At 40.0% G+C, this 12,941-nt stretch overlaps 1 protein-coding gene across 4 annotated transcripts in view; it reads left to right on the forward strand.

Annotated features, from left to right (window-relative positions):
* Positions 1–8,733, forward strand: part of NEMP2 (nuclear envelope integral membrane protein 2) — a 37,145-nt gene extending 28,412 nt beyond the window's left edge. For 3 of the 4 annotated variants that reach the window (XM_069070204.1, XM_069070208.1, XM_069070206.1), the window contains 3 exons: positions 170–395; positions 4,793–4,969; positions 5,969–8,733. In XM_069070204.1, coding sequence (XP_068926305.1) covers positions 170–395; positions 4,793–4,969; positions 5,969–6,164 — 599 coding nt within the window. In that variant the 3' untranslated portion in view covers positions 6,165–8,733. Of the gene's footprint in view, positions 1–169; positions 396–970; positions 1,155–4,792; positions 4,970–5,968 lie in introns of those variants that run through there. The other variant, XM_069070207.1, reaches the window with a different exon arrangement.
* Positions 8,734–12,941: the final 4,208 nt, after the last annotated feature.

Consider the following 12,941-nt stretch of genomic DNA (forward strand, 5'->3'; position numbering starts at 1 on the left):
AGAGAGGCACTTTCTACCTTCATGATTGGTTTCATCCGGCACTCACACAGGAAAGTAAAAACACAGATTTCCTAGTTCTTTATATGTAGTACCCGGGGTCAGGTTTTTCCTGCCATTTTCCAGGCTTCTATATGTGTGCTGATTTTTCTCCCCTCTCATGCTTTCCCAGGCTACATTCTGACCATGGGAGCCATTAGCTTTGCTGCCTGTTATAGACATGGGCCTCTCGTCAAAGAAAGGAGCATAAATCTCTTGATGTGGACATTGCGGCTTTTATCCTTGGTCATGATTTACTTCGGCGTCACCACAGCCCAGGTTGCCTATGCGGTGATGGTTCTTCTGATTTCTTCTCAGGGTCTACAGTATTCATTCAGAGCTTTCTGCCATGTGGGCAGGTTAGTTTATCATTCCAGTGAATTTGATATGGTAAACCATAAATGGTTTGAAAATATGCACATATGTAACATGGTATATGGCCATGTCATATATGTATATGTGTATAAGCACACATATATACATACATATTTGTTTTTCAGTCATGTCTGACTCTTCATGACCCCATTTGGGGTTTTCTTGGCAAAGACAATGAAGTAGTTTGGCATTTTCTTCTGCTTATTTTGCAGATGAGGAAACAGGCAGATAGGGTTTTGAGTGGCTTGTCCAGGGTCACACTGCTAATGTCAGAGGCATTTGAACTCAGGAAAATGAGTCTTCCTGACTCAGGCCCAGAGTTCTACCCACTTTGCCACCATATACATCCCTACATATTTGTACACGTGTGTGGAGGGGCATGGGGGCAAAGAACCTATTCATCAGCATAATTATCCTCCCTCCCCTACTCTTTCTTTAATATTTCTTTTTCTAAAACAGCAGGAAGTGGGGGAGAAAATGCAGGAATTTGGTCTTGTCCATTGTTCACCTTTTTATTTAGCATATTTCTCTGTTTACAAAGGAATTGTGTTTCATGCAGAATGCTGTGTGTGACAAGGATTATGTGGCATCTTTCCTTCAGCAGTTCCTTAGTGCTTAAGACTGTTGACTGCTTTAAGATCAACATGTATCTTTCTGAAGAAGAAACTGATAGAGTCTGGAGATTCATTTTACAAGTAATTGAACATTTAATGATTCCTTCCCTTTGAATTTTAGGTTTGACCTTTAATCACTTGGTTGTGATTAAAAGGATATAGGATGTTCATTGAGAAGAAGTAGGTTCCAGTGCTGACTCTGCCATTCTGATTCGTGACCTTGGACAAATCTATGGATTTTTCTGGCCCTCCATTTGCACTTTTATAAAATGAAATTGGATTAGATGTTCTTTATGGCAGCTAGGTGGCGCAGTGGATAGAGCACTGGGCATGGAATCAGGAAGATTCATCTTCCTGAGTTTAAATTCAGCTCCATACACTTCCTAGCTGTGTGACCCTGGACAAGTCACTTAACCCTGTTTGCCTAAGTGTCCTCATCTGTCAAATGAGCTAAAGAAAGAAATCATAAACCACTCTAGTATCTTTGCCTAGAAAACTCTAAATGGGGGCACGAAGAATCAGACCCTACTGAATAATGCAGCAATGGTCCTTTTCTGTTCTGAAGTTAAATGAATCAGTGATTCAGGCAAAGAAAGACAAGGGGGCAGCAATTTTCAAAGTATGATCTAAGGGCCCCTGGCAGATCCCCAAGATCCCTTTCAAGGGGGTCTTCAAGGTCAAAACTATTTTCATCATAATACTAAGATGTCTTAACTTGTAATAGAAATAACCCACATATACAAAAGGTCTTTGAAAGGCCTTCAGTAAGAGTGCAAAGGGATCATGAGACCCAAAAATTTGGGTTAGGAATGTAGAAAAAAGATAGAAACAGCCGGTGGGGAGTTAGTGAGAGTGTGTGTGTGTGTGTGTGTGTGTGTGTGTGTGTGTGTGTTAGGCCTGATTTGGGATTTCATTGGTATGGGGGACTCCAGTAAGAAAACTCCCTCTATAAATGCAGATCAGCAACTGTTCTGTAACTTACATTCTCAAAGAGTTGCTAGAGGTTACAGGATTTGCCTAGGGCCATGACACCAGGATATATCATAGGCAGGAATTGAACCCCTAGGTCTACCCAATTCCAAAGCCATCTCTATCCATTATACCACACTGCTTCTCTCTCCTCTCTTTCTTCTTCTTTCCTTTTTCTCTCTCTTTTCTTCTTTCTCTCCCTCCAGGTAGGTAGGTATATAGAGGTGATGGATGGATGGATGGATAGATAGATAGATAGATGTATAGCTAAATTGATGATGAATGGATGGATATAGCTACTGATGGGTGAAAACACACACACAACCAGAAAAACCCTTGGCCCGTGCTGTTTCTTGACATGTACTCTCTGCATGGACATACCAATGTGCTCTGAGCAATTCTCTTAAGACTGTAGATTGTAAAGATGGTGTTGGCCCACATTGTTAGAGAGGGTGTTTCCTCCATCTAGGAATTCTCTATACCAGTGACGTCACAGGTCCATTCCCTATTCTGTAAACACGTACATATATGTCTGTATATCTCTTTTATAGAAACTTCAAGCCAGTTTTAGCACCAATAAAAATGTAACTCTTGAGTAAATACATTGTTAGAATATCTTATATAGATATATAGCTACCTTTCTATGAAAATGCTGACCTGACAGAGTTTTCTTCACTAGGATTAGTCCAATATGTGAAATGTGTGATATTAAAATATAGGACTGTTAGTCCCTTTGGCATTACAGTAGTTCACCTGACCCTCCAATTAGTTATTTAGGTATGGTTTATATCATTATGTTAATTCAGCTTTTCATTTCGCTAATTATATGTGAGCAGGTAGGTGGTGTATTGGATAGAGTGCTGGGCCTGGAGTTAGGAAGACCCAAATTCAAATGCAGCCTCAGATACTTACTAGCTGTGTCACCCTGGGCAAGTCACTTAACCCTGTTTGCCTCAGTTTCCCCATATGTAAAATGATCTGGAGAAGGAAATGGCAAATCACTCCAGTATCTTTGCCAAGAAAGCCCCAGATGGGGTCATGAAGAGTAGCATACGACTGAAACAGCTGAACAGAAACAATTATATGTACCACTTCTGGAAAGCCCAGGAGAAAACATGAGAAACTATAGGATAAATCTTGTGGTTTGTCATGTTCTATTTAAAGTTTGTTTTGAAATAGAGGTTTTTTTTTTAAAGTTTCACATATATATCTATTACATATATATATAATATATATTAAATATAATAAGCATTATCAAGCAATTTTTGTCTTTGTCAAGTCTGAAGGAAACAATGGGAACATTAAAAAAAAAACTCTGACTGATGTGATTAGTAACTTTCTAAAACCTGATCATTGCTAATTTTCGATTGTGGCCTTATGCCATCTGGCTGTGGAAGACACACCGACATCTAGCCCCCTTCTCCCCTCCACCAGCCTTACACAGACTCACTGCCGCTAGGTGGAGGCTGTACCCCACAACATCCTCTAGGCCGGTGCTGAGGAACTTATGGTGAAGTATTTTTTCCTACTACCTGCTTGTTTGCTGAATAAGGATTTCCTGAGTGTCCCATTTCCCTAGTGCTGCTGGCCTATTTCTTTAATATTCCAGGAAAGAATCAGATCACATGTAGAAAAACCAATATTTTAAATTCATGATAATGAGAAAATTCTAGAGGAAGGAAATTATGTATTTTCAGAATCTGCACTTAAAGAACAAAAGTGAAAACCCTCAAGACCTCATTTGTTTATAGGTTAGGCTACGGTGGTGGTGGTGGTGGTGGTGTTAGTGGTGGTGGTGGTGGAGGAGACAAAAATATAAGTAGAACCCAAACTCTATATTTGGTCTGAGACCCTGAAAATCTTAAGATGATACCAAAAAAAGGAAAACTATAGATAGAGGAAAACAGGGGTTCTTAGCCTTGAGTGTGAACTTTTTTAAAAAATATTTTGACAACTATTTCAGTATAGTTGATTTCATTTGTAATCTACTATGTATTTTTATTTGACAGTGTGTCCTAAAAGTCTTGTTGAAGTTTTAAGCATGAAGTCTTTTGGAACTCCCTGTGCACTTAAAAACATTATGAAAAGAAGTCAGTAGGTTTCACTACATAGTCAAAGGAGCCAGTGACACACAAAAAAAGGTTGTAAAGGTACAAAGGTAGTTAACAGCAAAGTTGGCAGAACTGACAAAAGCATATTTTGGACTTCAGAACATTGATCCTAACTGTTCAAGCAAGTATTTGGAATAAGAGCTGACCTTTATTGATATAGCATTGCAAAGTTTACGAAGTCTGCTATGGTGTTTGAGCCTGTGAGGAAGGCACGATAGGTATTCTCAGTTTTCCTACCTTTTTCAGTCACATCTGACTCTTCTTGCTGCCGTTTGGGGTTTTCTTGGCAAAGATACTGGGGTGGTTTGCCATTTCCTTCTCCAGTTCATTTTATATATGAGGAAACTGAGGCAAACAGGGTTAAGTGACTTGCCCAGGGTCCCACAGCTACTAAGTTTCTGAGGTCAGATTTGAACTCAGGAAGAGGAGTCTCCCTGACTCCAGGCCCAACACTATCCACCTTGCTGCCAATATTCTCATTTCACAGATGAGGAAACTCAGGGAGATAACTCACCAACTAACTCATAGCTCAGGTCAAGATTCAGACCTAGGTTTTTGTGACTTCAATTATAGCGCATTATATTATCTCAAAAATACCATCCATGTGGGTCATTAAAAATAGTAGAAGAAATTATATATAATTTGCACTTTCTATTTTAAATAGGTGGCTTGCTTTTGTCATTTTAGAAAAATCAAGGAATATTCTAAATCAAAAAAGCTGATGATTAAGCACATTACTGAAGAAGAATATAGGGAGCAAGCGGAAATCGAGACGGCCAAAGCGTTGCAGAGGTTGCGTGAGTTTTGCTGCAGCACAGACTTCCCTTCGTGGTTAACCATATCCAGACTCCAGTACCCGAAAAAGTAAAAGAAAATTCCATCCTTCTTAAAAGCTTTCTTTGTCGCACAGGCAATAGGATTGGATTAGATGGTCTCTCTAAGTCCCCTTCTGGCTCTTGAGCCTACAATTCTCATTGGGTGGTTAGACTTCTGTGAACATTATGGTTTGTGGAGTATAGCCATTTCAGATAGAAAATATAGACTAGATTATTAGCATGCCCAGTATTTTACTTTCCATTCAAAGGAGAGGAGAGCAAATACATTCTTCACACCGTTCTTCCTTATATTCCTTGACTTACTCAACAGAATTGCCCCTGGCAAGTTAAATATTGGTTTGATCTGCTTTATAGGCAAGAGTTTAAAATACACCTTTCAGGTGGGAAGAAGTAAAGTTGGTGGGATATAAAGACTGCTACCTTCTTGAAATATTGGAAATTATCTCTGAATTCACAGTGAATCATTGTTTCCCCTCCCTTCCCTTCCCTCAATTTTCCTTTACCTCTTTGGCTCACAGTGAATGTCAAAACATTAAAATTAAAGAAAAGTATGGATTGAGATTTCATTGGTATTAGGAACTTTCCCAGTAGAAAAAGTCCTAATGCAGACTGGCACCTGATCTTGGAGATTTTTCTGGGGTTCCTGAAATCAAATCACTTGCCCAGGTTTAGGCTTGAACCCTAGTCATTGGGATTTCAAGGCCATCTCTCTATCCACTGTGTATTGTTAGTTTATTTTTTATTTTTTAAAAATAAGAAAAAGGAAATAGGATAAATCTAATACAACTGACCATCTTGCATATTAATGTTTTCAGATGCTTCCCAGAATGCGTTTCTCCAACAGTCACATAAACATCTAGTTGTTTACTCCCACTATGTGAATGCTCATCAAAGGGCACTCTAGACTGACACAAAGGCAAATTTCATTAAAGGGTCGTCAAACTATCCAGAAAAACACATTGTCTGCTGAGTAAAACTTTCTGTGCAAATGTTAAAACTTGTCTAAAAAAATTTTATTTTTCGGTAGGTTTGCAGAGTTTGTTTTGGGAGCGAGTCACCTGTCACCTGAAGAAATCAGAGCCCATGAAGAGCAGTATGGAATCGGAGGCTGGTTCTTGGAAGAGCAGCTCTTTAGCTCTGGAGAGTCCCAAGAGCCCAATCCACAGCAAGAGGAAGTAGTTGAAATACAGGAGGTGTATCAAAGGGAGGGAGAACCACTGTAGGGAACGGAGGCCACTGCAGTTTCCCTGGAACACAGACGGGTCCCAAGGGAGAGGGAAATTAGACATTTTAAGTATCTTTTGTGCCTGGAAGTCACCCTTGCTGGAAAGTTCTGCTGCTTATTGTGCTGTAGGTGGCAACCAAGATTCTTTGAAAGATTCCTTCTGAGTTTCCTAGAATGGAAAGTCTTCCTGGGAACAATGGGAGGCTTTCTTTCTGCTCCCCAGGAGGTCAGCCAGCATGAAGAGGTGCCTTAGCCCTGCTGCACTCAATCTTCCTCTTGATCCTCACAGTGAAAGAAGCTGTCTTCCCTTCCAACGAATCTGTTCTTAACTAGAGGAAGAGACCATTGATAATGTGATAGATGAGCTTCATACACCTTTCCTTATTTGATTTTTTGGTTTGTTTTAGGTGTATTGGATAAAGATTGATAACTTTGAAAAAGGGTCCCATTTTTTTTTTAGGCTTTGATGATATTTTCATGGAATATAATTTTATGACATCAGGGTTATTTTTCATATTTTATTTGAATGGTAATGTTTGAGCCATGTTTACCTTCTAATATTCAAGTCATTTATTAGGGATTCTGTTTTTTGAGGAAGAGTGGCACAGTGGGTAGAGAGCTAGCCTTGAAACCAAGTCCAGGATCAGTCCCACCTTTTGCACATGCTGGTTGTGTGACCCTTGACATGTGACAACTTCAGGGCCCCAGGGAACTCACTAAGACTGAAGATGCCAATCTGCCTTGATAAAGGAAGCTTCCTCACATGGGAGTTTACTGTGCTAATGAAATCACATGTCTATCTATTCCTTTCCACATTCTGTTTTTGTAGCAGCACCTTATGGATCCATGGAAAAAGACCTTTGTTTTTTATTTAACAACATTAAGCCAGAGAGGAAGGGAAATAAATGACAATATTTTTATAGTGAAGGAGAAGAAACCTGGAACTGAAAAAAATTGTCCATAGGCTAATGGTCCAATAACAATCATATATTGTAGCATTAATTCTCTTAGTATTTGTCCTAGACATTTTTCTCTTCTAAGATTTACAAATACTTTCTTAAGCATTCTTTTTATTTTTAAAGTTTTATATTGTTTTGCCATGTTTCCTCATGAAGAACTTTTTTTTTCCTTTTTGGAGGGCAATTGGGGTTAAGTGATTTGCCCAAGGTCACACAGCTAGTTTTTGTGTTAAGTATCTGAGGTCAAATTTGAATTCAGGTCCTCCTGACTCCAGGGTCGGTGTTCTGTTCACTGCACCACCTAGTCATCCCTTTCTTAAGCATTCTTAAGGAATCATCTCTGGAAGGAAGGACAAAAGGCAAGAGTGGGGTGGGGGAAAATCAGAGCTGTGTTGCATCACTGAGCCAAGACAGGGTAGAGTTTTACTCATAGTGGTTACCAGCATAGGACCTAGAACTGGGGACTAATGCAAAAATAAATTTTTAAATTATATTTCTTCAGCAAGATTGAATGTTTCTTTCTACAAAACCTTTGTTATTTTTTGATGGTTTAATATTTTTCCCCAATAACATGTAAAAACAATTTTTAATGTTTGTTTTTTAAAATGCTGAGTTCCAAATTTTCTCCCTCCTTTTATTGAGAAGACAAGCAATTTGATATAGGTTATACATGTGCAATCATGCAAAACATTACTCATGTTGTGAAAGAAAACAGACCAAGAAAAATAAAGAAAAAATGCTTCGATCTGCATTCAGACTTCATCAGTTCTTTCCTTGGAGGTAGATAGCATTTTTTATCATAAGTCCTTCAGAATTATCCTGGATCCTTGTATTGCTGAGAAAAGCTAAGTTATTCATAGTAGATCACCATACTATATTGCTGTTACTGTGTACAATGTTCTGTTTTACATCAGTTCATGTAAGTTATCAGGCAACTTGTAATTATGCAAATTAGCTTATGGCAAACACACTCAATCCGCTCCTTCCTGTGGCAGCCATTTATCAGTAAACCAAAGCAAGTATTTCTCTTCTGACCTAATCAATACGATCTGTCTCAATGACCATTTGTCAGTGTGCACAGGCACAGAGCCACTGTCTTTGTCTTTGTTTTAGACACAAGATGAGACCAAGTGATCTTTTTTACAAATATAGTATGTCTGGTGGTATGTTGTAAATGGCTCATGTGCCTGAAACAATCATGGACAAATACCTCGATGGGAGTACATGGTGCTGTTCAGAATATTCCGAGTAATGTGACTCACCTAAGTAATTGGATTGTATGATAGTAATTGTAGTAGTACCACAAAGGACCCTGTTCATCTCACCTTCCCTCAGCCCATCTATTCCCATAACATCTCCTGAGACTTTGGGAAAGGGGAGGAGGACAGAGGAATGAGTTTGAGAGGGTAGAGAGAAAGCCCTTTAGTTTCTGGGGGCCTAGTTAAATGAATAACTATCATGACAGGGTTTATGCTTTTGAAGTTCTGAAGTAAAAAGAAAAAATTTAACATTCAGAGAACATTTTTTATTGTTACCTTTACTTGAACAAATTTACTTTGATTACTATGAAAAGTTGGATAATTAAAATAAAATGTATGTGATTTTGTATGTGTGTTGATGTATTGTGTGTGCTGGAGGTGGGGGGCTGTTATTTTTTTCTCCCAATATGACTCATTACAGGTCACCCCCACGCCTCTACAAAAAGCCATGGGAAATAGTCTTAATAAGGGACCTTTTTGATATTAGTAGAGGGCTTAAATGACCTTTTGAAATAAAGATCTCCACCTCCAGCCGTCACAGGTAGTTGAAGCTTTTGGTCTCATTCCTCACACCACCACTGAGGTGTGCACTTATCCAGCAGAACTGAAGCTTTTCTCACATAGCACTGCTTACAAGGGGGTGCCTCACAAAGGCTTCCTGTGGTTAATGAACTGGACTGTTTTAACACAAAATAGGTGGGTAGGCTGTTGCATAGGTGGCTGTGTTTAGACAATTATGTCATTCAAACATTATTTTTAAAATCTACAGCTAGTAAGGGTTAAATGTCTGAGGCTGGATTTGAACTCAGGTCTCGTGCACTATTCACTATTAGCTGCCCCTAACACATGACTTCTTTTGGGTACCTTCCAAATCTAGGTCTCTGAACTTGGGGTACTATAACGCTTGGCACAGTCAGTCAACATCTTTTAAGCAACTACTAGAGGCAGCTCAGTGGACAGAGCACTGGGCCTAGAGTCAGGAAGACCCAGGTTCAAAAGTGACCTGAGACACTTTCTATTTGTGTAACCGTGGGCAAGTCATTTCTCTGCCTTAATCTACTGGAGAAAGAAATGGCAAACCACTCTAGTATCTTTGCCAAGAAAACCGCACGGACAGCATTGGTGTGCTATGGTTCGTAGGGTCAGGAAGAGTCAGACATGACTGAGTAACAACAAAATTCCTACTATGTGCCAGGACTGTGCTCAGCCCTAGGGATGCAAAAAGAGGCAAAAGACAGCCCCCCTTCTCAAAGAGCTTACAGTCTTTTAGCAGAGACAACAAGCAAACAGCCAGAATTCGATTCCAGAGAAATTATTTTTTTAAATGGGCTTTTCATTGTCCAAACTGATGGAGTGGGATCATCAGCAGGGCTTTGCCATTGGAGCTCCCTGGAGTCGGTGGCCATTCACATGTTTCATCCTGGCCATGTGGTCAACAGTAGTAGAAAGAAGATCTGAATTCGGTGCCAGCTCTGCTGTTTATTAGCTGTGAGACTTCAGGCCTCCATTTCTCTATTTTAAAGCGAGTTGAACAAAGGTTCCTTTTGGCTCTAAAGTTCAGTGATTCTAAGGACATTCCCACAGGTTTTGCCCCTGTTGTACCTTCCAGTCTGTCCAACAGTGATGGAGATGGAGAAGGCAGTGAAGAAAGATAAGGCTCTTAATTAGGTGCTCAGAAAAGAAGGAAGAAAAGCTATAGGCGGCTGGGCATCATGGCGGGTGTGCTGGGCACGGAGCCAGGGAGAGCCGAGTTCATATCCTGCCCCCACCTTAATTAACTATGTGACTCCAGACAGGTGACTCAGTGTTTTTAAGCCTCAGTTTCCTCATCTCTAAAATGAGTGGGTTGGACTAGACGGTGTCTTGAGCTTCCTTCCAGTTCTACAGCTCTGATTCTATGAAAGTATATTAGAGAATCACAGGCTATAAAATCTGGATTATCTAGAACATTCAGGGAGTGAAATAGAGTAATTTGTCTGATTGAGAAATTCTTGTTGGTCTTTTACTCTGCCAGGACCAAGTTTCTTAGGAGGCAGGCAGTGCTAGCCAGAAGCTTACCTTTCCCTTGGATTTAATTGAAAATTTTTCTAAAGCATAGTAGGCGTTTCACTATTGGTAGTAGTTAAGTGGCACAGTGGCTAGAGTGCTAGGCTTGGAGTCAGGAAGATCTGAATTCAAATTCAGCCTCAGAAACATACTAGATCCGTGATCCTGTGCAGGTCACTTAACCCTGTTTGCCTCAGTTTCCCCATATGTCAAATGAGCTGGAGAAGGAAATGGCAAACCACTCCAGTATCTTTACGAAGAAAATTCCAAATGGGATCCAACTCTTTGTGATCCTTTGAGATTTTCTTCGTAAAGATACTGGAGTGGTAGGTATACAGAAAGAGGATTCAGGATCACACAGCTAGTAAGTGTCTGAAGTTGGAATTCACGTCTTCCTGACTCCAGGCTCAGTGCTCTCTATCTCACTCAGCTAACCCTACTGAAGTAAAAGGAATTTTTAAAGAAATCAAATGGTTGTAAGAGTTGATTACAAATGTTTTAGTAAAACTTGGAGGTAAAAATCAGTTGTAGTTGCAGAATCTAATGCCCAAGAATCCTTTCTCTATCTCAAACCAACCATGGACACTCTGGAATCAAGTCTCAGTTTTCTTTCCCCCTTAACTAATTTTGCTTTGTAAATACCCATCATCCTTCCCCATGATCTTTCTTCTCCTGATTTCTACCTGATTCACTTCTTCAATCATTTGCTTTCACCATTTAATGATTACAGTACATTTTGGAACACAACATTTTTCTAGAGTTTCTAATGAAAGAATTATTTAGCCTGTCTTGAGGTTTAATCTAGGTGGCATAGCCATTAAGTGCACTGGACTTGGAGCCTGGAAGATCAGACCTCAGATTCAAATACCACCCCAGACGCTTAATAGTCATGTGGCCCTGGGCAAACCACTTCTCAGACTCTATTTCCTCATATGTAAAATGGGGATGATAACACCCACCTTGCAGGGTTGTTGAAGATCAAATGAAATAACCTATACAGCGATTTGCAAACCTTAAAGCTCCATATAAATACTAGCTACTGCTGTTATTTATTCTCAGGACAGGAGAGAAATCAAAGGACATGTTCATAGATCTATTGCCAGTCCTGAGATCTAGAAGTCAGAGCCATGGAAAATGGCAAAGCAGACAGGTATGAGATGGCTTACTGTATGCCGCTGTCTGTCACTTAACTCCTGGGTCTCACCGATCAGTTGTGGACACACTGTATTGAATTACATATCTCTCCTCTTAGATCTCTCCCCCAACATATTTATTTTCATAGAAAGTAAAATGATCGGGGCAGCTAGGTGGCACAGTGAATAGAGAGCACTGGGCCTGGAGTCAGGAGGACCTGAGTTTAAATCTGGCCTCAGACACTTAACACTTACTAGCCATGTGACCTTTGGCAAGTCACTTAACCCTAACTGCTCTGCCTTCCACCCTCCACAAAGCAAAAAAAAAAAAAAAAGTAAAACGATCCCCTTCCTCCTTTAAAAATAGTTAAGTATTACAAATAGCAAGGCAACTAGCTGATAAGAGTGAATATAGAGCTGGATCTGGAGTCAGGAAGACTCATCTTCCTGAGTTCAAAATACTGCCTAATACACTTCTTAGCTGTGTGACCCTGGGCAAGTCACTTCACCCTGTTTGCCTCTGTTTCCTCATCTGTCAAATGAGTTGAAGGAAATGGCAAACAAACCATGCCAGTATCTTTTTTTTTTGGAGGTGGAAGGCAGTGCAATTGGAGTTAAGTGACTTGCCCAAGGTCACACAGCTAGTATTAAGTATCTGAGGCTGGATTTGAACTCAGGTCCTCCTGACTCCAGGGTTGGTGCTCTAATCACTGCACCACCTAGCCATCCCTCCCCCATGCCAGTATCTTTGCCAAGAAAACCCCAAGAGCAGTGACAAAGAGTTTGACTCTGAAAAATGACTTAACAAATAAATAGCAAAGGCTTCATAAAAACAAAATACGATTTGTCCTTGCCAAAGCAAGGATATAGAGAAACAGATTCCCCGGCCCCGTAACTTGTCTGTATTCCTCCCTCTCTTCCTGCCCAGTCATCCCACCCTCAAAGCTCTGGGCTGGTTTTGTTCTTGTTGTTCAAGGGGTCACAAAGAGTGGGACGTGACTGAAACAAGCGGACGCCACGGGCCATTCATTAACTTAAGGGTAATTCTCCAATGCTACATGAAACAGAAGTCATTCAGGCAGCGATTCTGAAACCCTGATTTGGTAACGTATCTATGTATTTCCAGTGACTTAAAGAACTAAGTCACAAAATGCTCAAAAAGTAATTTGAATTCACTTGAATATTAAAAATATGATATTGAGGGCTGGTAGGAATGGGAGGGAAACATTGTGTCACAAAATCAAATAAAAAGTTTGGGTATTAACTCCTAAAAGGCAATTGTTGCATTGCCCAGCAAGTACTAGCCTCGACAATCTCATTAAAAAGTTCAGTTGGGAGTCAGGAGGACCTGAGTTCAAATGAGCCATCAGACACTTAA

This window comes from Petaurus breviceps, unplaced genomic scaffold, assembly GCF_028583685.1.
Source record: "Petaurus breviceps papuanus isolate PSGF00001 unplaced genomic scaffold, PetGlider_PUasm1.0 90804, whole genome shotgun sequence".
NCBI lineage: Eukaryota > Metazoa > Chordata > Mammalia > Diprotodontia > Petauridae > Petaurus > Petaurus breviceps.